Source organism: Nicotiana tomentosiformis, chromosome 7 (genome assembly GCF_000390325.3).
Source record: "Nicotiana tomentosiformis chromosome 7, ASM39032v3, whole genome shotgun sequence".
Classification (NCBI taxonomy): Eukaryota; Viridiplantae; Streptophyta; class Magnoliopsida; order Solanales; family Solanaceae; genus Nicotiana; species Nicotiana tomentosiformis.
This window is the reverse complement of record NC_090818.1, coordinates 61968684-61995730: the sequence shown is the minus strand read 5'-3', so window position 1 is coordinate 61995730 and position 27047 is coordinate 61968684. Positions and strand designations below refer to the sequence as shown.

Here is a 27047-nt window from a genome sequence, read left to right as displayed (position 1 = left end):
AGCGAACCCACAACCCTTACCATTGAACCAAGACCCCTTTTGTTACTGGGTTCGGCAGTATATATTTATATAGATTTAGTAAATATTTCAATACAAATACAGAATTGCGGAAAAAGTTATTGGGTTCGCCCAAACCCGCACTCACTTTTGTAACTCCGCCCCAGAACTAAAATGCACGACATTTGTAAGACACTAGTAATAATGTTGATGCTAACCAAATGGCTAATCAAATTGCATACCCCAAGAAGGTGGTCTTAACCCGCAGAAAGAATTAAAAAGTAGACACCAAAAAAGACAAAAAGTTAATAGATAGCATTAACATTACGGAGTAACGAGTTAACGACCAGTCCATACCAGACTCCCACGAAATCCCCGACTATATAACAGAGTTCGATAGAATCCATGCTTCTTCCTCCCATTACTCGATCTTTCTCCTTCTTCCACTCCAGGTTCAGGTTCCTACGCCCTTTTCAATACCCAATTCATGTTTTGATCGCCGTTTTTCATGTACTCCTTTTTTTTTTGTGTGAGGAAAAAAAAACCCAAATCGTCATTCTTCTTTCTGTGTTTTGTTTATTTATTTATTTCAGGAGACTAATTTCATCCAAGTGCAGAAATTCACAAATGGGTCCCGAAAATCTGAGTCTAATTGATAAAAGACATCGTGCAAGTTTTCGGCTATGCAACGTTTCAGGGTATCTTTACACTCTCACTGTCTTTTGACTCTTAATTTGTTTTATATATATATTTGTAGTTTATCGCAGATAAGGGATATCGATTATGTGTTTCCATTCTGTTTCCGCACAGTGTTACGAATATGGATAAACACCAATGTGATTGAGATAGTAGAAGGCACTGTTAATTTGGACCCAATTGTTGGAGTTGCAATATGAAGCACATTCATCATTCTGTATAGTGAATTATATTTTACTAATCTAGTTCGTTTGGTGTAGAAATTATCATCATACTTTCATTTTTACAACGTTCCTAAAAGAATCTCATATTTCCTTATTTATAAATAATTTAACTTTACTTTAACCTTCACATTTTGAGTTGATTTATAGCCACAAAATTGTCTATAACTTGTTTTAACTATAAGTTTCAAAAGTCTTTCTTTCTTAAAGTCCGTGCTAAGTCAAACACCACCACCTAAATTAGGACGGAGGGAGTAGTTGGAGAGTTAAAACTTTTTGTTTTTTTTTGCTAGGAATTCTTGAAGCATTTTAAAAATGTCTTAATTTCAAATCTGGTTATGGTAATTTTAATGTAGTTTTTTTATACATGAATTTCTATAGAAAGAGAAGAATCAATGTCATTCTTTCAAGAATCAAGGAGTAGGATAGCGTCAAGTATCATGCATATGGAAAATGAATTTAGTAAGGTAGGATGGGTAGCATTTTTTTGGTACTCTCACGGGGTTACCAATGACACCGTGCTGACTGGTGTTTTACTTACTATCCATTCGCTTTTGACTTGTGAGAAATGAGCAGCTGAATTAAAGATCAAATCATGTTTTTAGTGTTTATTGTTGAAGGTTTTGTACATTTATTTGCATAAGAAACTATTAGCCTCTCATCCTGTGCGTGTAATGATGGGCCAGTTATAAGACGGATCTGCTGGAAATTCATGCCAAGGACCCGAAGTTTCATGTCTTGTTTATTCCTGGAAATCCAGGTTGTTATAGTTTGTAAGCCAGTGAATTTATGTTTTGTAGGTGTTAGTGAAGCGGCTATGATAATTAAATTATGTTGATACTGCTGCAGGTGTTATCTCATTTTATGTCGATTTTCTGGAATCACTCTATGATCTGTTGGATGGAGCTGCATCCGTGACAGGCAAGATACAGTTTCACCTCTACTGGACTATAACAACTTGGATAGCAAGATTTACGGTCAGCTAGAAACAATCTTTCTTTGTTTTAAATCTGAATTTTTGTACTGATTGCTTCCTTTTTCTTTCGTTTCTTTCAGCAATCTCGCACATTGGTCAAACAGAAAAGGTAAGGCCTTTAGGCCAATATCAACTAGAATACCAGGAATTCAGTCTTCTTGCCTATTGAAGTGAATCTTCTCCGTGAAGTGTGAATGTCAGAAACAAATTTCATTGGCATTTAGCTATACATATTCTTTGATAAAGTTACTGAACATGTAATAACTTATCGCACCTACTCTCATTACTACCTATTTAACTAAATACCTCAAGATTGTTTTCTTCCTATAACCAAATACCACAAAATGACTTACTTCATGGAAATATTTTCGAGGAAATGTTTTCCTTAGTGCAATAATCAAAGTTCAACAAACACAACATACAATTTTAAGTTTGAAACAATCTGTATTAATTGAGCAACCTTCTGTAAGACATAATTGGTCGAATTACAGAATTGGAATGTAACACAAATTCTAATTTGACTTGTATAAAAGTTTTACTGCCTATATGACCCATAATATTTTTTTTGGCACTGGGGTGTGGCCTAGTGGTTAATGAAGTGGGTTGAGAACCATGAGGTCTCAGGTTCAAATCCCAACAGAGGCTAAAACACTAGGTGATTTACTCCAATCTGTCCAAGCCTTGGTGGGCAGAGTTACCTGGTACTTGTTGTTGGTGGGAGGTAGCAGGTATCCCGTGGAATTAGTCGATGTGCGCGCAGACTAGCCCGGATACCACAATTATCAACAACAACAACAACATACCCAGTATTATCCCACACCGTGGGTCTGGGGAGGGTAGTGTGTACGCAGAGCTTACCCCTACCTTGTGAGGATAGAGAGGTTGTTTCCAATAAACCCTCGGCTCAGGAAAGCATGAGCACCACATTAATGAATAATATAGACAAGAAGGGACAGTACCAAAAAGCAATATAAAAACAGAATAAAAACAATAAGATAGTAAGATGATCAACAATGAAAATAAACAACGGTTAGTCGTAAAAACCTATTACCAACAGAAAGCGAGACTGCGTGCTCATACTACTGGTATAAACACTCTAGGCTACCTATTCTACTACCCTAATCCTCGACCTTTATACCTTCCTATAAAGGGTCATGTTCTCGGTCAGCTGAAGTTGCGCCATGTCTTGCCTAATCACCTCTCCCCACCTCTTATTTGGCCTACCTCTACCTCTCCGTAGGCCCTCCAATGTCAACCTCTCACACCACAATTATCAAAACGAAAAAAAACTTTTTACTATCAAAAGCACGAAACCCTTTAGTGAAATGTCGTTCGTCTTTTTTGCCCTTTAAAAAAAGATTTCAAACTAGTCAAAATCGTCATTTACTTATTTTCCCTAATATTTTGGACTTTGAAATTAACTAAAATTTTATTTGTTAAAACTTGTCACATTTGAATTATTATGTAGGAATACCTAATATTTAGGACATTAAAATCAACTAAATTTCTTCCTTGTACAAATTAAAGTCCTAATATTTAGGACCAAATACAAGAACTAACTTACGTTAATATCTTTTAGAAAATCAAATTTCAAGGTTTTAATATCTCACCAACAACCATAGATTTGGATTCGAAGCCATCCGAGGAAAAAATTGAACTACTACAATTTTTTCATTTGACGAAAAGAGGTACGACTATTGTTTCTTTAAAAAGTGACGGTAGATGAGGAGTTTGTAGTTAAATTATTATTCTAATATTTAGAATTTTAAAATCGACTAAAAATTTTGGTTGTAAAATTTTTCCTTATTTAACTATTAGAAAGTCCTAATAAATTGACTAAAATGTTACCTTGTGTAAATCCCTTTTAAATTTGAACTAGGTAACATAACTATAATAATTTGCATGTAAATTTAATATTTAAAACTTTGAAATCACTTAAAATTTTATTTATTAAATCTTTTTATTACCTAAACAAAATAATGGAGATACTTATGTAATTGAGACACAATTATTCATACATCTCATTCAAGTATGTGAAACTGCAATGGCAAAAAAAAAATAAAAATTAAAAAGTAGCATTTAGTGGTTCAAAGTGTTCCAATGTTTTTCTATCAAATAAAGATTTAAGCACTTCCTTTCCTGTTTTATTTATGTTACGAATTTTTGGAATTGAAAACAATTTAATTCTATTATGAAATGTTATTTTTTTTCCTTCTAGTTACGTTACATTTAAGAATTGAATATAATTTGATATTTTCTTGATTTTTTTTTTTTTTAATCTTTTCGCCTAGCTCAAAGAAATCAATATTCATCATTTTCAAGAACTTATACTTTTTAAAATTTTATTTTATAACTTAAACATATTATTTAATAATATATTTATATTGTTTTAAAAATTATATACTGATTAATATGGGTACACGTGCAAAGTGCGTACCTTAGGACTAGTATTATTAAATGGATTAGTTGAATATCTTTCTAAGCTTTGGCTTGTGGGGAAAGAGTATGTCTAGTTAATGACTTCATGTAGCCAATGTCTAGTTAATTATCTTTCCTTAAGCGGCTGATTTATCCCACAAAGCACAAGATATAGTAATTTCTGTGACTGATTTATCTCTTGAGCCCCATTAGGACTAAATTTGAACTCTTTAGCTATCATTCAAGTATCTATATGTTGAACTAGAGTTACTAGATGTCTCTAAAATCTTAATGTATATATGTATAACATGACTCTTTGCATGTGAACCTTGCTTTTTTTCTTCGGCCAAGCTGTGGAAATATCCTTAAATGTGTGATGACAAGGCTTAAAGCCACGACCTTTGTCTGCTCTGATATTGTGTTGAACTTGAGTAACCATCTTCTATAAAGCTAAGTTGCTCGGACTCGGGTGCAAGCGTCCGGTACGAGTTCGGATCTAGTGGTCGCATCTTCATGATCTAAATTTTAAGATTCGGGATTACGGATCTAGGTACGGATACGGGTTTGGGGATTTGGCAAAAATAATTCAAATATCTGAAAAAATAGTTTTAAAAATATGTCTAACATATGAGACATTATGTGAAAAATTTACAATGTATTTTTAGAAAGAGAAAATATTGAACAAGGGAAGACCGAGAAGGAGATAAGCAAAGGACTGTCATAGAAATTTCTATGTACAAGGTATTTCATTTTTTTCAATTTCAGCCTAGCTTTTGTTTTGATTTCAGAAATCATTGTATCTATCCAGAATTTCTCCGTCGATTTTGGTCAAAGTACCCAAAATCGGTTGACGAGATCCGATACAGATCCCACACCCATACCCACGTCCTGTCGATACAGGTGCGGCACCGAAAGTGAAGAGTCCAAGCAACTTAGCTATAAAGGTTTAAGCCATTAGAGAAGGGACACTTCTAGTTACATATATATTATAGGTATGCAACTTCTTATAGCGCAACTATTCTTATTTATTTTTGGTATTATTTTAAATTCTACTATCCAGTCCTGAAATAGATCCCTAAATAGACCGTTGACTGCAATGTTATAGACAGGAGGAGTATGAGATTTCAATATTGTAGAAATAGCACCTCATATTTTAGCTGAGAGTTTGATGAAATAGTGGTGCTTTGATTAGAATAAGTCCACCGGCAAGAGTTGAAATTTATCTTATATAAAGCTCAACCTAGGGGCCATTTTGTGTGACATGGTTTAGATAGGCATGAATGGCCTCTACAGTAGAGCAAGAGGGCATGGCTGTTCTTTTCTTTTCTGAGCTTGTCAACTCAAGTAATCAAGTTTGTGTATGGGCTAATCAGTTACGTGTTGAGATTACAACAAAAATGCCAAAGGATGAAAGTTACCTTCCACGTCTTTGTCCCATTCCAATGTTGCAGGTGTCACAACCTACCTGCGCTTTGACAATACGTTGATTAAATAGAGAATATGCAGGATGACATGGTACAAATTACTATGATACATAAGGTTAGCTAATGAAATCTAAGTTACCTGGAGTGTTGGAATTTCATGTGGAATTATACTAATGGACTGCAGCAATACAATTGCTCTTCTGAATATTTTTTCTGGTTACAGAAGCTCTGCCTTGTTGAACCCCGTCAGGCTTATTTAATTTATTTGGCCAATTATGTCATTTCAACAAATGAAGCTATCTATAGTATTGAAGTTGCTCAGTTAACTAGATTGTGGAATCGAGTAGTCTTTTGATTTCTGAACTTGATGGAAGTAGTAGCAAATGATATGGCTGTTCACTCGTGCTATCATTGGCTACATATTATGGAGCAACTTAAGGTATGTTGCTTTACAGGGTTGTGAAGCTAGATGGTAAGGTAAAATAAAGAGATATGGTTTCTGTTGGATCATTTTATTTGTAGAGGATGAGAACGCCTTATGACTAAGTACAAATAATGCTGCATTTTCGTTATTGTTTCTGTTCTTTTTGCCTCTTGCATGTTTGTTTTGAATGACTATATCTGAAATTCTTGGTGAATCTTCTTTTCCTAATCTAATTTGTTAAATAAACTACTTTTATAAATTTCTTGGCTTGTCTTATGATGTTCCAACATGGACCTTTTAAGTAAATCAGTACCTCCTTTTCATTACTATTGCTTTATTTTGAAGTTTTGGTTGTATTTTGGGTATTACTCTATTTTCTTTAAATAGAATTTTAGCTTTTTCTAAGGAAAGCGGCTGTTGGATATTTGATTTTAACCAGTTACAATAAGTACTGGTGAGAGCGAAAGCGCGCTCCTGCCCTTTACCCAAACATACAAGAATGCAAATCCACCTATTGGTGTGCTGCTGCCCTCAACCGAATATTGGCTTTCAGTTTAGATGAGAAATGCTACTGGTAAAACCTCCAAAATTGACCAAGTGGGAGTTCTATTCATCAACCTCCCTACTCTGGCTTGAGATTGCATCTTTGGTTTGAGATTAACCTCATTTTCTTCATTGCCCACATTCTGAATGAAGTAAATATTAGTTTAAGTCTGACATAAAGACCTTTTGATGACCACAATTACCTTTTAACTGCAAATCACTATGATTTGTCATCTCCTTCATTTCCTAGTACCAGCATTCACCACCTCCTTTCTTTGAGTACCATGTTACATGGATACTATGCTGAGTCAAACAGGTGCAATATGGGTCTGGGAGCTTCACGTGGATTCTTCAAAATTCTTTACAGTTAGCAAAAAGTTGCCTCATAAACCCTTTAATCATATACATCCACGAATGAGTCTTACCCCATTCACCACCAAGTAGTTTCTGAAAAGTCGCTGGAGTTTATGAAGCTCCTTCTGCATTTGCTGTTTAGTAAAGGGGAGTTAGGAGGAGCATGTGCAGATAGTCGACCCGTAAGATTTTAAGAATTGAGTTTTGACCCTTTCAAATTGTAAATATAAAAAGAAACTTGGTTAAATGTATTTTTGCATTCGTTAACTTTTGTATCGATGTTTACATTTCTCAATTCCCAGTATAACTGTTTTCCTTTACTCCCTATTCTTAAATCTTAAGCTTCATTCCTGCTTGTTGGACTAAAACGTCGTGGTACAACAGATTGAAATCCCTGGTCATAAAAGACAGTTTCTTTTGCAGGAGAAAAATAAGTAGGAGTAGTTATAAAACCTAAAAAGTGCCTTAAATAATACGTATAAGTCGTCAATTCTGCATCTTTGTGGACAAAGTTGTTTTGAAGCTAAACCAGATTTGTTCTGCATGCAAATGCCAAGAATATTCACCACTAGATGCCTCAGTTTACTTTGAACTTTTATGCAACGAATATTAACTCGGAAAACACTGTGTACCTATGAGACAGGTCTATCGTCTATATATACCTCTCATGTCTTTGATATACGTGCAAAATTGTGCATCTATCCATGACAAGGGATCATGGTGTTACTAGAACCTCTTCTTAAATACAAGCATTGAGGAGACTAATTCGGTACGTAAATAGTTGCACCAGCTTACAACTTCTGAACTTTATTAGCATTATGCTATGCGGAACCAAAAGATTGTCTATCAAAAGAGATGAAGTTGTTGGGCTAAAACAGCCTAAAGATACTCTTAACATGGTGTGATAGTGTCCGCTTTGGACCAAGCCCACACGGTTTTCTCCAAAAGGTCCCACACCATTAAGAGTATCCAATTGCTTATAAGTAGCTTCTTTTTCTTTTGTACTTTCCATGTGGGACTTTGTTCGCACATACCCAACAATCTTCCCCTTCAACTAAGTTCCATATGACCCATCACCATTCATGCGCTAATTTGGATATTAACTATGTGCCACCCAACCGAAGTCCAGAGGAGAGGCTGTGTATGCGTTTTGAATCTACGGCTAAAGGTAGTAAACCGGCCCATAGACGGGCAAAGGCACTAAGCCTGGCCCTACGCCATTACCCTCCGCCATCTCTATACTCGTCCTGCCAAACCATGGTTCTTATACCAGTTGTTGGGTTAAAACGGCCCAAAAGTTGTCACGACCCTAATTTCCCTCCGTAGGATGTCGTGATGGCACCTAGTCTTAGGGACTAGGTAAGCCTAACACTTACTGAATTAATGGCAAACTCAACCAAAAACTATTAAACGTGAACATAAATTTTCTATACAAAGCTTTCAATCCCAAAACCGGTAGTACAAGTCATAATTTTTACTGAGTTTACTAGAAAGTCTTCTAAGTACAACTGTTTCGGAATAGAAATAAACAATACAAGTACAATATAAGAAGTGACTCCGGGGCCTGCGAATGCAATGACAGGTATACCTTGAGTCTCCACAGCAAAGTCCGAACAACTAACTAATGATCAACCAACTCCGTAGTACCTGGATCTGCACAAAAATGTGCAGAAAGCTAGCATGAGTATACCACAGTGGTACCTAGTAAGTATCAAGACTAACCTCGGTAGAGTAGTGACGAGGGACAATCAAGACACCTACTAGACTTAATAACCTGTACAAGTATGAATGTGAAACTAACAGGGAATAATATCAATCTAAAGCAAAGCATGATAACAATAATGAAGCAATGCTGGTAATAGGAAACTAAAAGCAGCAATTAGCAACGAGACACAACAAGTAATAATGTCGTGGAGTAAGCTGAATACAGTTTAAGTCCGATGAAACCAAGTAAGGAAAAACAAGTAACACTCAATAAGAGCAACCACTTTCTCGCAAGATTTGTTCAAGGACTTTCTCGAGGTACTTCACCTCATAGTTACATTTCACGGGTCCCATCTCATGAACCCTAATCACTTCGAATTTCGTGCCCATATTACAATTCATAAATGCACGGACGACTCATGTGCCAATGGAGTGACAATATCAAATATCCGTATGGACAACTCACGTGCCAACAATAATAATGATTCATGACCACACGGACAACTCACGTGCCAATAGAACAACTCTCACACAGAAGGCAAGTAAACGGGAGTACGTGTAAATGGTTAATAACATCAGTATTCATCTTCTTAAACCGATATGGGTGATTAATTACGTGTATGCTTGTGCACGTGTTTTATCCCAATTCAAGTCGACAAGTAAAAGTAAAGACAATGAATGACACATAAGAAACGATCACCACAAAATGTACAAGGTATAACTCACACAAGGTAGGCACACCACTACACAAATATTAACAATAACAATGCCCCCAGGCCATCACAAGTTATCACAAATCATTCCCCGACATAGCCTACCTTGTCTCGTCACGTGCGCAATAATAAAGTAAATGCCCGCCTTGTTTCACCGCATGCGCACAATAATATTCTCACCTTATCTTGCCACATGCGCAAACCCACATATATAGACCGCCTTGTCACGCCGCATGTGCAAATATCAATAATAACAACACAGACAACTCACGTGCGAACAACCCGACAATCCTCTCAACAATACCACGTGTGCCAAAACGTAACAACACAATAAAATGACTTTCACAACATGTGCCCATATGCCACAACATTTCCTCAAAACAGTTTCAATACCACAGCCACGCATAGCCCTCGGCTCAACAACACCGAGTACAACAACAACAACGATAACGCAAGAGTACGACAAGTAAATCAACACAAGAACTTCAGAACACAAAGAAACGGAAGAACGAGCTCACAAAGAAAGACACAACAGGGAGAATAATGGTCTCAACAAGAATAGCTCAACAAGGGAGAGATAATGTGTAACAATGATTCCACAAGAATGCAATTCGACGATAAGAGAGATAGCATGAATCAATGACCCCACGTAAGAATATGTTACCAATAAAAGGGATAACAAAGCTTCAATTAAGGCCAAGGAATTACAGAAGAAATAATAATAACTTCAATTAAGGTTAAGCAATTACGGAAGAAATAATAATAACTTCAATTAAGGTTAAGCAACTACGGGAAAGACAACAAGGCAATAAAGAGGCAACAACTTCAATTAAGGCACATAAGAGTTTAATTGACAACAAGGGTAGAATATGAATCAATCAATTCCAAATAAGACACATAAGGGTGAATTTAGTAAATGGAGGATTTAACTTGCTAAAACAACTTCACATCTAATGAACATAAGAACCTAAGAGCCCTAAACGGTCAAATTTTCACAAATAAGCCCGAGTACGTACTCGTCACCTCGCGTACACGTCCTTCACATGACACAATTAGCACAAATGACTCAAATCCTAAGGGGTAGTTTCCCCCACACAAAGTTAGGCAAGATACTTACCTCAAAGAAGCTAGACCGTTACTCTAAAATGACCTTCTCGAGTGAAACAACCTCCGGACGGCTCAAATCTAGCCAAAATAACTTCAAATCATAAATAAAACTCATAGGAAACAATTCTGGTTAATAAAGTTTCAATCTTTAACAAAAACTAAAAAGTCAACCCTGGGCTCGCACTTAGGAACCCGATAAAATTCACAAAACCCGGACACCCATTCCGATACGAGTTCAACCATACCAAAATTATCAATTTCAGACATCGAATCGCCCTTCAAATCCTCATTTTACATTTTGAAAGATTTTTACAAAATTTCCCATTTTCATCCATTCAATTCACTAATTTAATGATATAAATAAGTATGAAATCATGAAATTTAATCAATTTAGGATATAGAACACTTACCCCAATCGAACACGTGAAGAACCCTTCAAAAATCGCTCAAATCCGAAGTCTACAACTCAAAATATGATAAAAATGGTAAAACCCCTGTTTTTAGAAACCTCTCCAGGCAAGTCGCATTTGACACCTGAGATTTATAAATCGCATTTGACACCTGAGACTTATAAATCGCATTTGACACTGAGACTTATAAATCGCATTTGACACCTGCGATCTGCCTATGTTCCCTCAAACACTATGTTCCCTCAAACACGAGAAAAAACAACAATCTTTCCCGACATGAAAATGGGCATAACTCTCTCATACGACCTCGGAATGCGACGATTCTTGTTGCTATGGTTCTGTAATTACGATATGGATCTGATGGTTCAATCGAATCACAAATCAAAGGTCATTTGCACAATGTGGTACCCTTTATGCCAAAAGAAACGACGCCGAAATATCAAATAAGAGCGTGGCACAATCCAAGCCCATCTGAAACTCACCCGAGCCCCATGGGACCCCAATCAAGTAGACTAACAAGTCCCAAAACATGATACGAACTTGCTCGAAGCCTTAAATTGCCTCTAAGAACACTAGAGTCACGAATCGCGCATTGATTCAAGCATAAGAAACTTATGAACTTCTGAATTCCAAAACTAATGCAGATTCATACCAAACCAACTCCGATTGACTTCAAATTTTGGACAGTCATAAATGACAGTACAGACCTATTCCAATTTCCGGAACCGGTATCCGACCCCGACATCAATAAAGTCAACTCTCGGTCAAACTTTCCAAAATCTTCCATTTTTTTCAACTTTCGCCAATTCATGCCGAAACGACCTACAGACCTCCAAATCAACATCCGCACGCGCTTCTAAGACCAAAATCACCATACAGAGCTATTGGAACCATCAAAACGCCATTTCAGAGTCGCCTACACAAAAGTCAAACTCCGGTCAAACTCTTACCGCTTAAACTTCTAAAATAAGAATCCTTCTTCCAAACCAATCCCGAATCATCCGAAATCCGAACTCGACCACGCACGCACGTCATAACACATAATACGAAGCTGCTCGAGACGTTAAGCCACCGAACGGGACGCTAATCCTCAAAACGACCGGTCGGGTCGTTACAAAAGTACTCTTAAAATGGTGCGATATTATCCGCTTTAAGCCAAGCCCGTACGATTTTCCCCAAAAGGCCTCACACCATTAAGAGTATCTAACTCTTTATAAGTAGTTTTTTTTCTACTTTCCATGTAGGACGTTATTCACACACCCAACAAAAGTGAGCTAAGTTGTAATTGCTCTGCAAGTTAGGTTGCACACATCGTTCTATTGGAACATGTAGTATCCATTTTATAAACAGTTTTGAGTAGCCCTAAGGGCCTTTGGCTACTTTGTCCTTTTTTGTTTTCTTTTTTCCTTGTAACTCTTCAAACTTCAAGTTCAAAGTTTGCATCTCATGTGAAGACCGTAGGATGATTTGCTGTCTTTGATTGACCTTTTGAAGATTTTCCATAGACTTGATAGTCTTTAAAGATGAATATTTGTAGGTGTATGTTAATATCTTCTTTTAAAGTTTCAGCTGGCACTAATGCCCAATCAATGCATGGCTAACATAGTTGCATGATTTGTTCCAATTGCTAGAATTGGGAGCGCGGAAGGCTGTTTTCACTGCAAGAACAAACCGATCACAAGGTAATTTTGTTACCTCATATCAGTTTATCATAGAGAAATCTTTTCTTTTAGGGGAAGGGGCAGGGGATGTGACAGGTGGGATGGTGAAAAGCATATCAGTACTAATTCTTTTTTCAAAAAAATTCTGGGTTTTGGGAACCAATAACTAATTTTTCCTCGATAGTGCTATATCTATGTTAATGGAAAGTTGAAATTACCCTTCAACTTGTGGCTGAAGGATGTAGTCAAGAGCTGTTTTTATTCCTACTAATTATTGGATTAGCTTAATCTATTCTTTCTCAATTTTCCAGAATATTCCTTTTTTCTTCTGAATATGGTAGTTCAATGTCTATATCGGTGCTTTAAAAGGTGAGGGCATGAGGTGAGATGTTTTACCCAACATGGGGCGAGGTGTAAATCCCGAGCCACGAGGCATAAGTCCCATTGATATTCAATTTTACATTTTTATAATTAGCATAATACACTTAAAATTATTTTAATATTCCTAATATTGTAAAGAGATCCACATTTCAGTGCAGATATTTATCCATCTTTTGATGTTAAAACTTTATATCCTCTGCTTTGTAAGCTTAATCTAATGGAGTGGCAATGCTTCTAGTTTCCAATTAATAAAATCTAAGTTCTTCATCAACATATATTTCAGTGCAAAATTGTAGTCACTAGTGCTTTGAAATGCGTTTTGGGGCGAGTCCTTGGGCGTGAATTGGGGCGGGACAATAGTAGGGGGTGTAGGTTCTGTTGGGCGATGCCTTAGAAAGTGAGGCACACGCCCGCCTATTGAAACTTTAAAAAACTAGAGACAATTTTGACAACTCCCATTATTTTTTCTAAAACCCTCTTCTTTAATACCAAAATTCATCCCCGCCAAAGAAAAAGAGCCCTAACTTCGTAACATCAAGGCGGATCGGCGACCTTGAAATTGAAGAAATCATCCTCTGACCAGTTTTAACGACTTTGATACTCTCTTCTTGCTTTACCCTTTCGTATTTCTATCACATTAGTTTTTGGATATCATTTTTTTTATGCGCTCCGTCCTTTGCCATATTTTTTTTTTCTTTGATGTTGATTCACTTTCTATTCACTGCAGTTGGGTTTCTAGTAAAAGCTGGTATATTGATCCTTTTCCGATTAAACTCAACATGTTGCTCAAGTTAAAATTTCAAGTTAGTCCGATGATCCGCTAGTGTTATCCGTTTGCTAATGAATATTGGTTGTACTGATTCTTGAGCTAGTTTAGCTTGCGTCAAGTATAAGTAATACTCAAATTTGACCTTGAAAAGGTAAAGAATAGTTATAAATAAATAAAATATATGGAATTTTATTAAACAAAAGAAAAGGCTTCTCTTTGATCAGCATAGAGAAGAAGTTCCGAATGAATTTGATTGTTGATAGAAAGTTAAACATGGGATATATGTTGAGAAATCTTGAGAATTTGATGACATTAGCTAGGGGAATAACCTCAGAAGTAATAAATATGCTGAGAAATCTTGAGAAAGGGTACTATGAATTGGACAGATTTCTCTTTTGCCAGAGTCTTGGATTTTTGTTTCTTTTGATAGCATTCTTGCTATGTTAAAGGAATGTAGATGTTTGATCTAATTGACTGGTTTAGAGATTTAACTGTTTTAATAAGAAAACAGGTTAAGTTTGATAGTTATGCTTTATTTTATCACATGGATTCTTGAATTAAGTATACATTCTTGAAGGGTGACATTCTTCCATATGTTGGAAGAATGTAATCCAATTCAAGAATGTATATGATGTTTCTTGTTGGATTTTCTTAAAGTACTTTATTTGTTGTTGGTTATTATTGGATCCTTTACTTGTCACTGGTTCTTTATTTTTATTTTCCTTTTATGTTTTACATGTCCTGTTCATGTCTCATTTCTCTCGCATTTCTCTCCCAGGCAAACGTAAATTTTGTATTGACAAATTATAGTTGAGAATGGATAAATGAGGCTCTAGAAATTTGAGTAGAAAAGATTTTGCATGGAAGTATACAATCATGACCCCGAATGAGAAGTACTTTTGATGCAAGTTTTGTAACCAACAATGCAACAACACAGTTACTAGATTGAAACATTTAGTAGGCGTCTATAAACATAAATCCTTGTCCTAAAGTGCCGGATGAAGTATTTGAATCATTATTACATGTTCAGAACGTAAAACCAAGCAAAATACTACTTTGGAAGAAACACGATTTGTTGCATCCGAATATGGTAATATGGGTAGTGAATTTGGTTCTTCTCCAACTGGGCAATTTACATGCAAAGGCTAGAGTTCTAATAAACCATTTGTTATTGCTCAAGCAAGACAAACTATTTTTAACTCCAAATAGCAGAAAGAGGAAAGAGAAGTTTGTCAGTGAATTGGCAGGGTTTTTTTCTCAAGTGTTATCTCGTTTAGTGCCGCAAATGATCCATATTATTTGGCAATATTTGAGGGAATTGCAAATTATGTCAGAGTTTTGTGCCTCCCTGAATACATGAGTTGAGAACTTGGATGTTAGATGCATATGAAAAATCTTGGAAGCAGTATGGTTCAATTATGTCTACTAGTTGGACGGATGGAATAGTGGATGTTTTATTAACTTCCTTAATAGTCCTGCATGTGCTTTCTTTTTAGATCTATTGATGCATCTGATTCTATTAAGAGTGCTGACATACTTGCGTTACGCTGAATAGAATCATAGGTGAAGTTGGAGAAAAAATATATCATTGAGATGATTACCAGTAATGTTTCTAATTTTGTGAATGCTGGAAGGAGAATATTGGAAACTCGGCCTCATATATATTGGACTCTTCGAGCAACACATTGTATTGATCTCTTGTTAGAAGACATAGGACAGTTAACAGTTCATTAAACAACACTTATAAAGCAAAAGAAGCGAGATTTATTTATGGACATACTTGAACGTTGGATTTAGTGAAATCACTTATAAATAATCGTAAGCCTTTTCGTCCTGCTATCACTCGCATTACACTCTTCAAAGTCTTCGCAACCAAAAACAAGCTTTTGGATCTATACTTCTAAAGTTTGGGATAGATCTACTTAGGCTAAGAACACTAGGGGTGAAAGCGAGAGTCATAGTTTTGCTTGATTTGAACTTTGGCCACATAATGCTTATTGCGTAAAGATATGCGGCAAAAAGTTCTGATCTAACAAAACATAACCATGACTCTTATTTTCACCCCCTCATGTGAAGCCCATGCAGATTTATTCCAAGCTTCAGAGAAAACAAAGTTCTAAGGGCTTTTTCTTGCTTTTGAAGGGTGAAATATGATGTAGCAAAGCGACTGGTAGCAGAGTGAACAAGTTCCTGATTATTTGTAAATGCTCTCATCTAATCTAACACTCAAGTATGTCCGTAAATAAATCTCGTCCTTTTTTGTTTTCTTTTGTAAGTGTGGTTTGATGATTTTTCAACTTCCGATATGTCTTCTAACAAAGATCAATACGTGTTGCACAAGAGTCCAATAAACATCAGTTCGAGGTTTCATTGTTCTCTTTTTGGCATTCACAAAATTAGAACCATTATTAGTAATTATCCTAACAACATTTTCTTTTTCAACTTCATGTATGATTCTATTCAAATGTATAACAAGCACTGCACCACTTTTAGTAAAATCAGAAGTATCGATAGATCTAAAAATAATATACCTCAGGACTGTTAATAAGGAAATTTATAAACTATCTACTTTTTTCCATCCATCTATCTAACTAAAAGACAAAACTGAACTACCATATTGCTTCTAAGATTTTTTATGTTCATCTTTTTGTCAATATCCATGACCTAATCTTTCAGTATCCAAGTTCTCAACTCATGCATTGAGGGACTGCGTCAAACATTGGCGAATCATATGGTTTTTTTGCAACATTAAATATACCACTTGAGAAGAAGAACCTACCAATTCGTTGACAAACTTCTTTCTTTTCCTCTTTTTTCGTTTGGAGTTCAAAGTAGCTTGCTTTACTTTAGCACTAACAAAATTATCTATTGGATCTCTAGCCTCTTGATGTAAAACGCCCATATTTGCAACAACTCACATTTCTTTCAAAGTCGCATTCGACATGGCTCTTACATTTTGAACCTTTAGTAAATGCTTTCTTGCAGTCTTCAACTACTTCATCCGGAACTTTAGGAAAAGAGGCTTTATCCCTTCATGGTTACTTGCTGAATGTTGCCTCAATCTTTTGATTGTGCCACTACATTATTGGTTGTTGGGATTTTAAGCTTGTGTAGCTTAAAGAAGGTGAATGAGAAATGGAGGGAAAATGAAATATTTGAGTTTCCCTTGGGAAAGGGAAATTGTCCCATATCGGAGAAAGAAAAAGGCTTTTGATGGGTATATATATAATTGCTCTTCTTCTAGCTCTTAAAGAGTTAAGAAAAAAAAAGGCAAGCCTCGCGCCGCCGCCGTCGTCGCTCGGCTCGGCTTCGGCTTCGGATTTGGATTTGGATTTGGATTTGGTCAAAGATCGATTGATTGATTAATCTTTTTGGACAAAATTCCTTTCAATTATTTTTGGACAAAATCGGACATTAAAGGAAATGATGAATTCTTTATTAATAAGTTCCGGATTACCGCAGAGTTTGTGGGGCGAAGCTATCCTTACAGCTAACCGAATACTCAACAGAGTACTCCACAGCAAAACGCAATCTATTCCATATGAAAAATGGAAAGGAAGAAAACCCAACTTGAAATATTTCAAAGTGTGGGGTGTCTAGCAAAGGTACAAGTTCCTTTACCTAAAAGGGTTAAAATCGGACCAAAAACTGTTGATTGCGTTTTCATTGGATACTACAAACAGTAAAGCATGTCGGTTTTTGGTTCATAAATCTAATAATCCCGAAATTCACATTAATACGGTAATGGAATCAGATAATGCTGAATTCTTTGAAAGTATCTATCCGTATAAAACTGAATGTGAGTCGTTAAGTGAAAGACCTAAACGACCTCGGGAAGAACCAAAGGAAAATACTCCAAGTATAGAAGATCCAAGGCGTAGCAAACGTCAAAGAACATCTACTTCCTTTGGACCAGATTTTGTGACATTCTTGCTTGAAAATGAGCCTCAAACTTTTAAAGCAGCTATGTCATCTTCTGATTCAGCGTTTTGGAAAGAGGCAGTCAATAGTGAGATTCAATCAATTTTGGATAACCATACATGGGAATTGGTAGATCTTCCTCCAGGAAATAAGCCTTTAGGTTCGAAATGGATCTTTAAACGGAAAGTGAAAGCTGATGGCACTATTGACAAATATAAGGCAAGACTTGTTGTCAAAGGTTATAGACAAAAGGAAGGCCTTGATTACTTTGACACTTACTCGCCAGTAACGAGGATAACATCTATTAGGGTGTTAGTGGCAATAGCGGCCGTGTATGGTCTTGAAATCCATCAAATGGATGTTAAAACAACTTTCTTAAATGGAGAATTAGAGGAAGAGATTTACATGGAACAACCTGAGGGTTTTGTGGTAACTGGTAAAGAAAAGAAAGTGTGCAAACTTGTTAAGTCACTTTATGGACTTAAACAAGCACCCAAACAATGGCATGCCAAATTTGACCAAACAATGTTGGCAAGTGGGTTTAAAATCAACGAGTGCGACAAATGTGTTTACATTAAAAACACTCCAGGTCATGAAGTCATTGTTTGTTTATATGTTGATGACATGTTGATAATGAGCAAAAACATGGCAGATATAAATGCTACTAAGCGCATGTTGGCTAGCAAATTCGATATGAAAGACTTAGGAGTTGCTGATGTGATCTTAGGAATCAGAATTCACAAGACTCCACAAGGTCTAGCATTATCACAGTCTCACTACATTGAAAAGGTACTTGACAAGTTCAAGTATTTGGATTTCAAAATTACCAAGACTCCAATTGACGTGAGTTATGCACTTCAAAAGAATGAAGGTGAAAGTGACTCACAATTGGATTATGCAAGAGTATTGGGAAGTTTGATGTATATCATGAATTATACACGACCAGATATAGCATGTGCTATTAGTAAACTGAGTCGATTTACAAGTAATCCCAATCACATACATTGGATGGCAATGAAACGAGTTTTGGGGTATCTCAAACATACCCAAAATTACGCTTTGCATTATAACAAATATCCCTCCGTGATCGAGGGATATAGTGATGCAAATTGGATCACTGGATCATCTGAAGTTAAATCCACGAGTGGATATGTTTTCACAATTGGGGGTGGAGCAGTGTCTTGGAAATCATCCAAACAAACGTGCATCGCCCGTTCTACAATGGAATCTGAATTCATAGCTTTAGATAAGGCCGGTGAAGAAGCTGAATGGCTCCGGAATTTCTTGGAAGATATTCCATTTTGGCCCAAACCTTTGGCACCTATTTGTATACATTGTGATTGTCAAGCGGCAATAGGCAGGGCAGGGAGCGTTATGTATAACGGAAAATCTCGTCAAATACGACGGAGACACAATACCGTTAGACAACTACTCTCTAGTGGTGTTATCACAATTGACTACATAAAGTCAAGAGATAACGTGTCGGATCCACTTACAAAAGGCCTATCTAGAGAGGCAGTTGAAAGATCATCAAAGGGAATGGGGTTAAGGTCTAGGACAAGTCATCATGACGGTAACTCTACCTAGCAGACTGGAGATCCCACGAGCTAGGTTCAAAGAGATCAAACAAAGTTATGAATGACGGTTCAACATTGTCAAATAACTCAACCCATTCTCGTGATGAAGACAATGTTCAGAAATCGAGGTAAAGCATTAAGGCTTTTTGATGAGTCAACAAAGCTTAAAGGTTTTTTAATGATTTGCTAAGTCTGGCAGGATATGACCAGATAGTGTGTCTATAGGATTACACGTTTAGAAATCACCTATGTGAGTGTGAAGTGTAAGCCGCTTCAAGGGGAATGAAAGTAAAGGCTCATTCTCTAAGCACTCATGAAACCAGGCGGTGTTCATGGCTGAAACGAACACAACCGTGAGAACCATAGATGGTTAAGGATTGATTGTGTGACTTATGTTGTCTAGGTATACAACAAAGCTCGACGGTTCAAAGATATCAAATCTACCGATTGACCGAGTATATTCGATATAAGTTCACTACGGAAAGTTCAAAGGGAAACCTACTTATCCAGATGCAATTAATTCTTGCATGTAAAACACACACGCGTCCGTGCATTCCTTTATTTTATAGCCATTCCCCATTCATGTGGGGGATTATTGGGATTTTAAGCTTGTGTAGCTTAAAGAAGGTGAATGAGAAATGGAGGAAAAATAAAATATTTGAGTTTCCCTTGGGAAAGGGACATTGTCCCATATCGGAGAAAGAAAAAGCTTTTGATGGGTATATATATAATTGCTCTTCTTCTAGCTCTTAAAGAGTTAAGAAAAAAAAGGCAAGCCTCGCGCCGTCGTCGTCGCTCGGCTCGGCTTCGGCTTCGGATTTGGATTTGGATTTGGATTTGGATTTGGATTTGGTCAAAGATCGATTGATTGATTAATCTTTTTGGACAAAATTCCTTTCAAATATTTAATTATTTAATTAAATAATTAACGAAAAATTCAATCCGGAATAACCCATGACCCGCGACCCGGTTCGGTCAGGCCCGTTTTCTTTCCCGGATTATTTTAAATATATTTTTTCCCGCAATATTTCCAAACACCCCTTTTCCAACAGCCATGGTTGTTTCTTAAAGGTTGCAAATCTTTTCAGAAACAATGCCAGCAACTCTATAAATAGAGTTTGAATCCCAGAATCTTTCCTTACGAAATTTTCTGAGCTTCTTCTTCTTCTTCTTCTGCACAATATTTTCCAGTGTGTTTTACGACCATTGGGTGGTTCGCAGTTCATCAGAGTTTTGGTACCAATACACTGGTGAGTTAAATCATTCTATCCTGGGAGGATATATTCCAGCACCTCGGGTACTTGAGGGGAATAATTTCCTTAAGGACACACTGTGTATTCAGTGGGCTCGATTTATTCCTATACTGTTTTTTTTATTTGTTTTTCAGAATCTATTTCGTTAAACAAGTATTACTAACTTTCTGTTTTGTTTTTTTCAGAAAGTTTAATTGTTTATTACAGCAATACAGAATAATAACATTGGTTACAAACTTGCATCTAGAATATTTCTTATTCGAAGTCATGATCGTATACCGTATGCAAGATCGTTGTTACTCATATTTTTATAGCAGCCCCCTTCATGTCAATGTATGCTTCTATTTGTCTGCAAGAGAAATGAGACTAAGACTTTTTTTTTTTAAAAAAGAGAGAAATGTGACGAGACAATGCATGTAAAATATAAGAAAATAAAAAATTGAGAATTAATCAAATTCATAGTTAACTTCTTCATGGTGATCAAAGAGAAGCTTTTGAGAAGCATGATATGTTTAATTGGAAAATGAGCAACATACAAGATTTTGCTATAAATCCCACAAAAAAGCGGCAAAAAGAAGGTGAACCAACATCGGAAAAAATAACATGCCAAAGGCAGTGGAACACAAAAATATTAAAATCCAAAAGCTAATATAATAGCTAAAGAAAAGTGTAAAGGAAGATGATTATACCTTAAGAAAGGCATCATTTCCTTCCTTTTGCTAGATTTCTTCAGGTTCAGGGTCGCCGATCAGCTTTGATGTTACGAAGTTAGAGTTCTTTTCTGTTGGGGGAAGGGGAGGGGGAGGGGGGAAATTTGGGTATTAAAGAAAAGGGCTCTAGAAAAATCAATTGGAGTTGCTTAAATTATCTCTAGTCTATTTAAGTTTCAATACGCGTGAGCCTTCTTCTTGAGGCGCGTTTTGCGCCTGGGCTTGTGCCTTACTTTCTAGGGTGTTGCCCAACTGAAGCAAGATCAAGAATGCTAAATATCCAAGAAATTCAAGAAGTTCAAGAATCCATCCATGATTAGGATTTTGTTTCCTTAAAAATTATAATTTCTTATTTCTTGTTTCCCGGTAATTTAATTCTTGTTTTAGTAGGATTATATTTGTAGTTGTAGTCAAAGTAGGATTGTTAGTTAGTATCCCATCCTTACTAGAATTCTTTTTCCTATTTAAGTTAGGATAAGTTTTCTTAACCTTATTTTTATTCTAGTTTAATTAGAATTAGTTTTCCTTTACCTCATCAATTTTACTCATTGTAAGGCCTATTTAAAGGTCTCAATATGCTGAAAATAAAGATGGGTGATTTGTTTTTCTAAGCTTTTGCTTCAAAAATGTGATTTATTTTTTATTTTCTTCTTCCTCCTTTATTCAACGCTTCTTGCAATCTTGCGGGATTGAAGAACGAGTGGGAAAGGTTCTTTTCATCTTACATTCTTCTCACGTGCGTTTGAAGAACACTTTCGCTAGTTTTGTGAAAAACTTTAGTGGGGTGCTTTTGTTTCTCTCTTCTTGTACTTGAGAGGTGCAAAACCTTGAAAGTACATCACCAACAGAACCTACGGCCACTAATACCGCCACTGCACGTTTTTGGTGTGCCTCGCCTCAATTCACGCCCCGGGACTTGCCCCAAAATGTACTTCAAAATACTGGTCTATATCAGTCTGCATTCATGATTTGATTTTGTTTCAAAATCCTCTTTTCCAGCTGAACTTCATAGAGCATGAGCTTCAGGATGTTGAAGTTCCTCTAGTACTGGTAAGTTCAGAAGTTGCATTAATATATGCTCTTATGTGCGTGTTATTTGGATTCTCATTCTGAACCATCATTTCATTGTTAAATTAAGATCTCAATCCAAACTGACAAAAATCAATAAGAAGAAATGGAACTTTTTATCAATGTAGATAGTCAGGTTCTCGTTTTCTGCATGTATTAGAAGTTTTATGTGTTGTGATTTTGATTTCCGTTCTTAGGTTGGTCATTCTATTGGCTCATACATATCTCTGGACATTTTTCGGAGATTCCAGGAAAAGGTGAAGACTACATCCTCTTTATATTGGGTACAAGGTTTTTCACTATTATGCCTTTTCCCCCCAAAATCCTCATTCTGATATTTCTATTTTTTTCTAGGTGACATACTGCATTTGCTTGTATCCATTTCTAGCTGTAAACACCAAGTCTTCAACACAAGCTATTATTAAGAAGATTGCAGTGTAAATCTCTTTGATTTTTTCCTTGTCTGTTTCCTATGTGAAGTGAGAGCTTTGTACTTTAGCTGTTTATTTTCCTTCCTTGCCTTTTGAAGACCAATCAGTTTTTTGCTTTTTCTCGTACTGCAGACTACTGAACCTTTGTTTTCAATTCTCAATGAAACAGTTATAGAATCCCATTAATATCACATTACTTCGGGCAGTGAGCATGTGTGATCAGAATATCAGATTGCTTTTTGTTTAAAATTTCAAATTCTCTTTGCAGATCATATGACTTGATAAACATTTCCTACTAGTCACTAGCTATAGTTGCTTTTATTTTTCGACCTGTAACTTCTGTTCTTCTAGTTTGTATGTCCAATCTGCTGGTTGTTTGCAACTGGTTATTGTCACTGTTTTGTTTTTTGTTTATCTTGTTTTACGAATCTCTTTGAGCTTGAATTGTGGATTTAGAGTTTTGACAGTTTCTAGTTTATTCATTTAGGACTGAATATGTGGCATCTATTCAAAGTATCCAATAAACAAATCTAGAGGCACTTTTATTTTTGAGTATATTACCATTACTTTTCCTGTTTGTGTGTGACATTTGTGTAGGCATTGTTTTCCTCATGCAATTACAGTGACAAAATTTGATGTTCTTCGGTTATAACTTCTGTAGATCTCGCACTTTATGTACGGGCCTAAGCTCACTTGCAACAATTCTGGCACTGTTACCAGCCTGGATCTCCAGATTTCTGGTGAAAACATCTGTGGGGAAGTCCTGGTCCCCACCTGCAGTGGAGGCTCTCTGTAAACATGTCCTCAGGGTGAGGGTCAATTTCTTCTGATTCTCTTTAACACTGTTGGTAATCAGATCTGAAGTATTAGATCAACCGGTTACTCATTTTTGTTTTGGATGAATAAGCAATGAGTTCGACTTGCCAAGTTGATCTGTAAGTTAATTCTTCCCCGAAATGCCAAGTCAAAGTTCTTATCTAAACAAATTTGAAAAGTCAAAGCACGTCGATGGTAAAGATCATTGTCTTTTTTACCCTTTCAAAGCCATCAAACTTAAGATGACTTATGTAGTCAAACATGGACAAATCCTAACTCTTACGAGAATAATTACACCTCAGTTCTAATCACCCATGGTCAATGGAGTGGGTTAAAAAAATTATACCTTGATGGCTGTGGTTTTCTTCTAGTTCTACTTGCTGTAACCTTGAGGAGCACATGTTGAAGTACAAAATCATTTAACTCCCTTTTCTTCATTTGTTTTGTTACAGTTTTGGTCGAGAAACGAACTTTGCTTTCTATTCTTTGTGATATTAGATATTGTGAAATCAGCCATCTATATCTATTGTTAGCTTTAATACTAATAATTGTTGGCAACTGCAATATGCTTTTCAGTACCATACCATTCAGAACATTCTATACATGGCAATGACCGAATTTGAAAAGGTAAGTTTCTCCTTGTCACATTATCATGACTGCTCCAAGGGTACCCGTTACATCTTTCATGCAAAATATTCTTGTTAAAGATGATGGTGCCTATGGAAGAGATTGTTATAGACCGTAATTTTTCATAAAGGTGGAAAAACCTGTGATTTTTGTTGCAAAACTGCTGCATGACAAGCAGGAATACTCCCATAGAAAAGCTTTAAACGGCAAGCTAAAACATGACCAAAAAGAAAGAAATTTCCCCCAACTGCCCCAAATCCGTACACATCTGAATTCCTCCATAGAAGTTTTCTCAGTCTATCCTGATTATGATTTTTTCCCCTTCTGGATTAGCTTTCTGAAGTACCTGATTGGTCATTTATGAGGGAAAAGAAAAGTCAGATGGCATTTTTGTTTGGCGTCGACGATCATTGGGGTCCCTTACATATTTATGAAGAGGTAAATAATGTCTTATTTCATTGCGCATATTTTCTCCTTTTATGTTTGCAATGTGAAACTACAAAGATTTACTCTCTATGGTGTCTTATTAATGGTCGATCCGAATCTGATTAGCATTTTGAAAACTATTTATGCTTTATCGTCGTTTCCATTCCAGACTGTTGTGCATACTGTGAGAACTGGTTTTTTTGAGCTTATGTCTAGTTGAAGACTGTAAGAAGTAATTTAATGAGTTTCTAGAAAGAGATAAAATCCAGGATTTCTAGTTCAATTCTACAGTACGGTCGAAATTACTGCATCTTGAAAGTAAGAGAAATGAGCATGATGTTTAAGACATCAAGTATGATTTCGTAGGTTATCATTCTATTCATTATTAATTTTTTTATCATCTAATGTCCCTCCATAATATTTTAAGCTTGAAACTAATATTTATAAATTTACTATTAAGAACAAATGTATCTAGTCGTAAATTCTATTGGTGTTGCTGAAGGATGTAATCTCCTGCCACAACTTGATTACCTTACTCGAAACCATAATTGTTTGATCAATTTTCAAAGAAACAGGAAGTGGATTAACTCATTTGTTTAATGAAATTGGAGATTGACAACGTATTTTTGGGCAAAAAATCTATAAACAAACAGATTTTCTTTATTGACGGCCTTTCTCTCGTAAAGCAATCACACTAGTAAATGGCTAATCACATTTTACAGAACCAATTTTCTATTGCTAAATGCGAGTTTTGTGGTTACAGATATCCAATAATGTTCCAGGTGCTGTCCTAGCAGTTGAACGAGGGGGTTATACTCATGCTTTTTCTTGCACGGAGGTTGGCTCATTATGGGTAGCTCAGCATGTTTCTGCCTTGATCAACAATTATTTATCAAAACATTGAGTACGCTTTTAACATAATCTTATTGATGTGTCACGTATTAATTTTTATTTATCTTTTTGTTGAGGGGTAGGACTATTATTGTGTAAGGAGTGGTACAGGAACCATAGGCGAATTTAGGATTTAAACTTAATGAGTTCAGCTTTTAAGATTTTTAGTATTGAACCTATTATATTTTTAAAGTTATGGGTTCATATCTACTTATTTAAATTTTAGTAAACTTTTACACATAAATTTATGTTCCGCCTCAAAAGTTAATGAGTCCAGTTGAACCCGTTGATATTATGTTACATCCGCCTCCGATAGGAACCTTTCACGAGCATATTAATCAATGAGAATATATCCCGTAGAATGATTGAGGTGTGCAAACACTGGCGATTTAAAAACAAAATCAACTTAAAGAGTGCAAGTGGAGTTAGATTTCATGTTTAATCCTCACCCACTCTTCCCATTAGGATTATTGTGGTTTCCCTTTCCCATTGATGGCTATTGTAGCAGAAACCAATGCAGCTTCTGACCTTTATCATGATGAAGCTTGTCTCAACGTGAATGGACTGACTGCTGCTACATCATTTGCAGGTCTTGGAATTTATGGTGAAAGCAAATTTGTGTGCAGTAAATGTTTGCATGAGGATTTTTACCTTTTTGTATAACAGGTCTGTCCGAGCGGGGAACCAAAATGTAAAGAACCATAATATGTGGAAAACAAACTGGCCACCATAATATAATATGTATAGCGTGATTATTCACCGCACTATACTTTAACGATACATTTGTCCGTTAAGGTATAGAGCGGTATTGGGCCCACCGATAATTCTTCTGGAGTTAACTGACACATCAGTAATTCTACAGGGTATAACGCAGTTAAATATCGCGCTATACGTAAAAGTTGGGCCCTTCTGTACTTAATTGACAGACCAATAATTCAACTGGGTATAGCGCGCATATTTAACGCGCTATACATCAATTTTTTCTTTATTTAAATAGTTTCAGGATTTTGTAATAATCCATTCAGAATCCTTCAAATCTTCCGAAATATTTGTTCGTTAAGTTATTTTGCATTTTGTCATATTGTCTGAAGAGCGAAGAATTAGGGTTTCATTATATTGGGGGGGTGAGGTTGTGGTGGAGAATAACTCAGTACGCTATAGTTGTTCTCCACAGTGTCATGTTAAGTTGCCACTTACAATGGAGTACGATACATTGGTATCGTTGTTATGTACAAAAATGAGTGTGAGCAAATGTTCGGTGAATATTAAAGTAACCAGAAGATATTTGTATTCTGTTACTCCACAAGGGGTTGCTTGTTATGCTGAGTTTAACATCGAAGACGATGAAACTCAGAGATTTTTTGAGGACTTCGGATGAACATCGGGAATATCTTGTGATAAAAATGTTGGAAATGTACGTCAAGGCTGAAGACGTTCGCAATAATGAGGTTCCGCAAAGTAGGGATAGCCCTCAATCATCGGGTGATTATTTTGGAGCAGTTTTAGCCGAACAGGTTCCGGGTGAAAGA

General features: G+C 36.2%; 1 protein-coding gene across 9 annotated transcripts; it reads left to right on the top strand.

Moving 5' to 3' along the window:
* The first annotated feature begins 295 nt into the window (after positions 1–295).
* LOC104121431 (uncharacterized) lies at positions 296–26597 on the top strand. 9 transcript variants are annotated; one of them, XM_009633427.4, is made up of 14 exons: positions 296–449; positions 591–695; positions 1601–1674; positions 1764–1835; positions 1971–1999; positions 12619–12669; positions 22259–22309; positions 22525–22584; positions 22682–22764; positions 23420–23567; positions 24151–24201; positions 24535–24639; positions 25391–25531; positions 26108–26597. In XM_009633427.4, the coding sequence occupies exons 1-13, from the start codon at positions 403–405 to the stop codon at positions 25529–25531; spliced, it is 1017 nt and encodes a 338-aa protein (XP_009631722.1). In that variant the 5' UTR covers positions 296–402; the 3' UTR covers positions 26108–26597. The 9 variants fall into 9 exon arrangements, 8 of the variants coding, with proteins under 8 accessions (XP_009631722.1, XP_070037719.1, XP_009631726.1 ...); XR_011409760.1 differs by having other exon boundaries at positions 312–455; positions 25377–25531; XM_009633426.4 differs by having other exon boundaries at positions 313–455.
* The last annotated feature ends 450 nt before the right edge of the window (positions 26598–27047 follow it).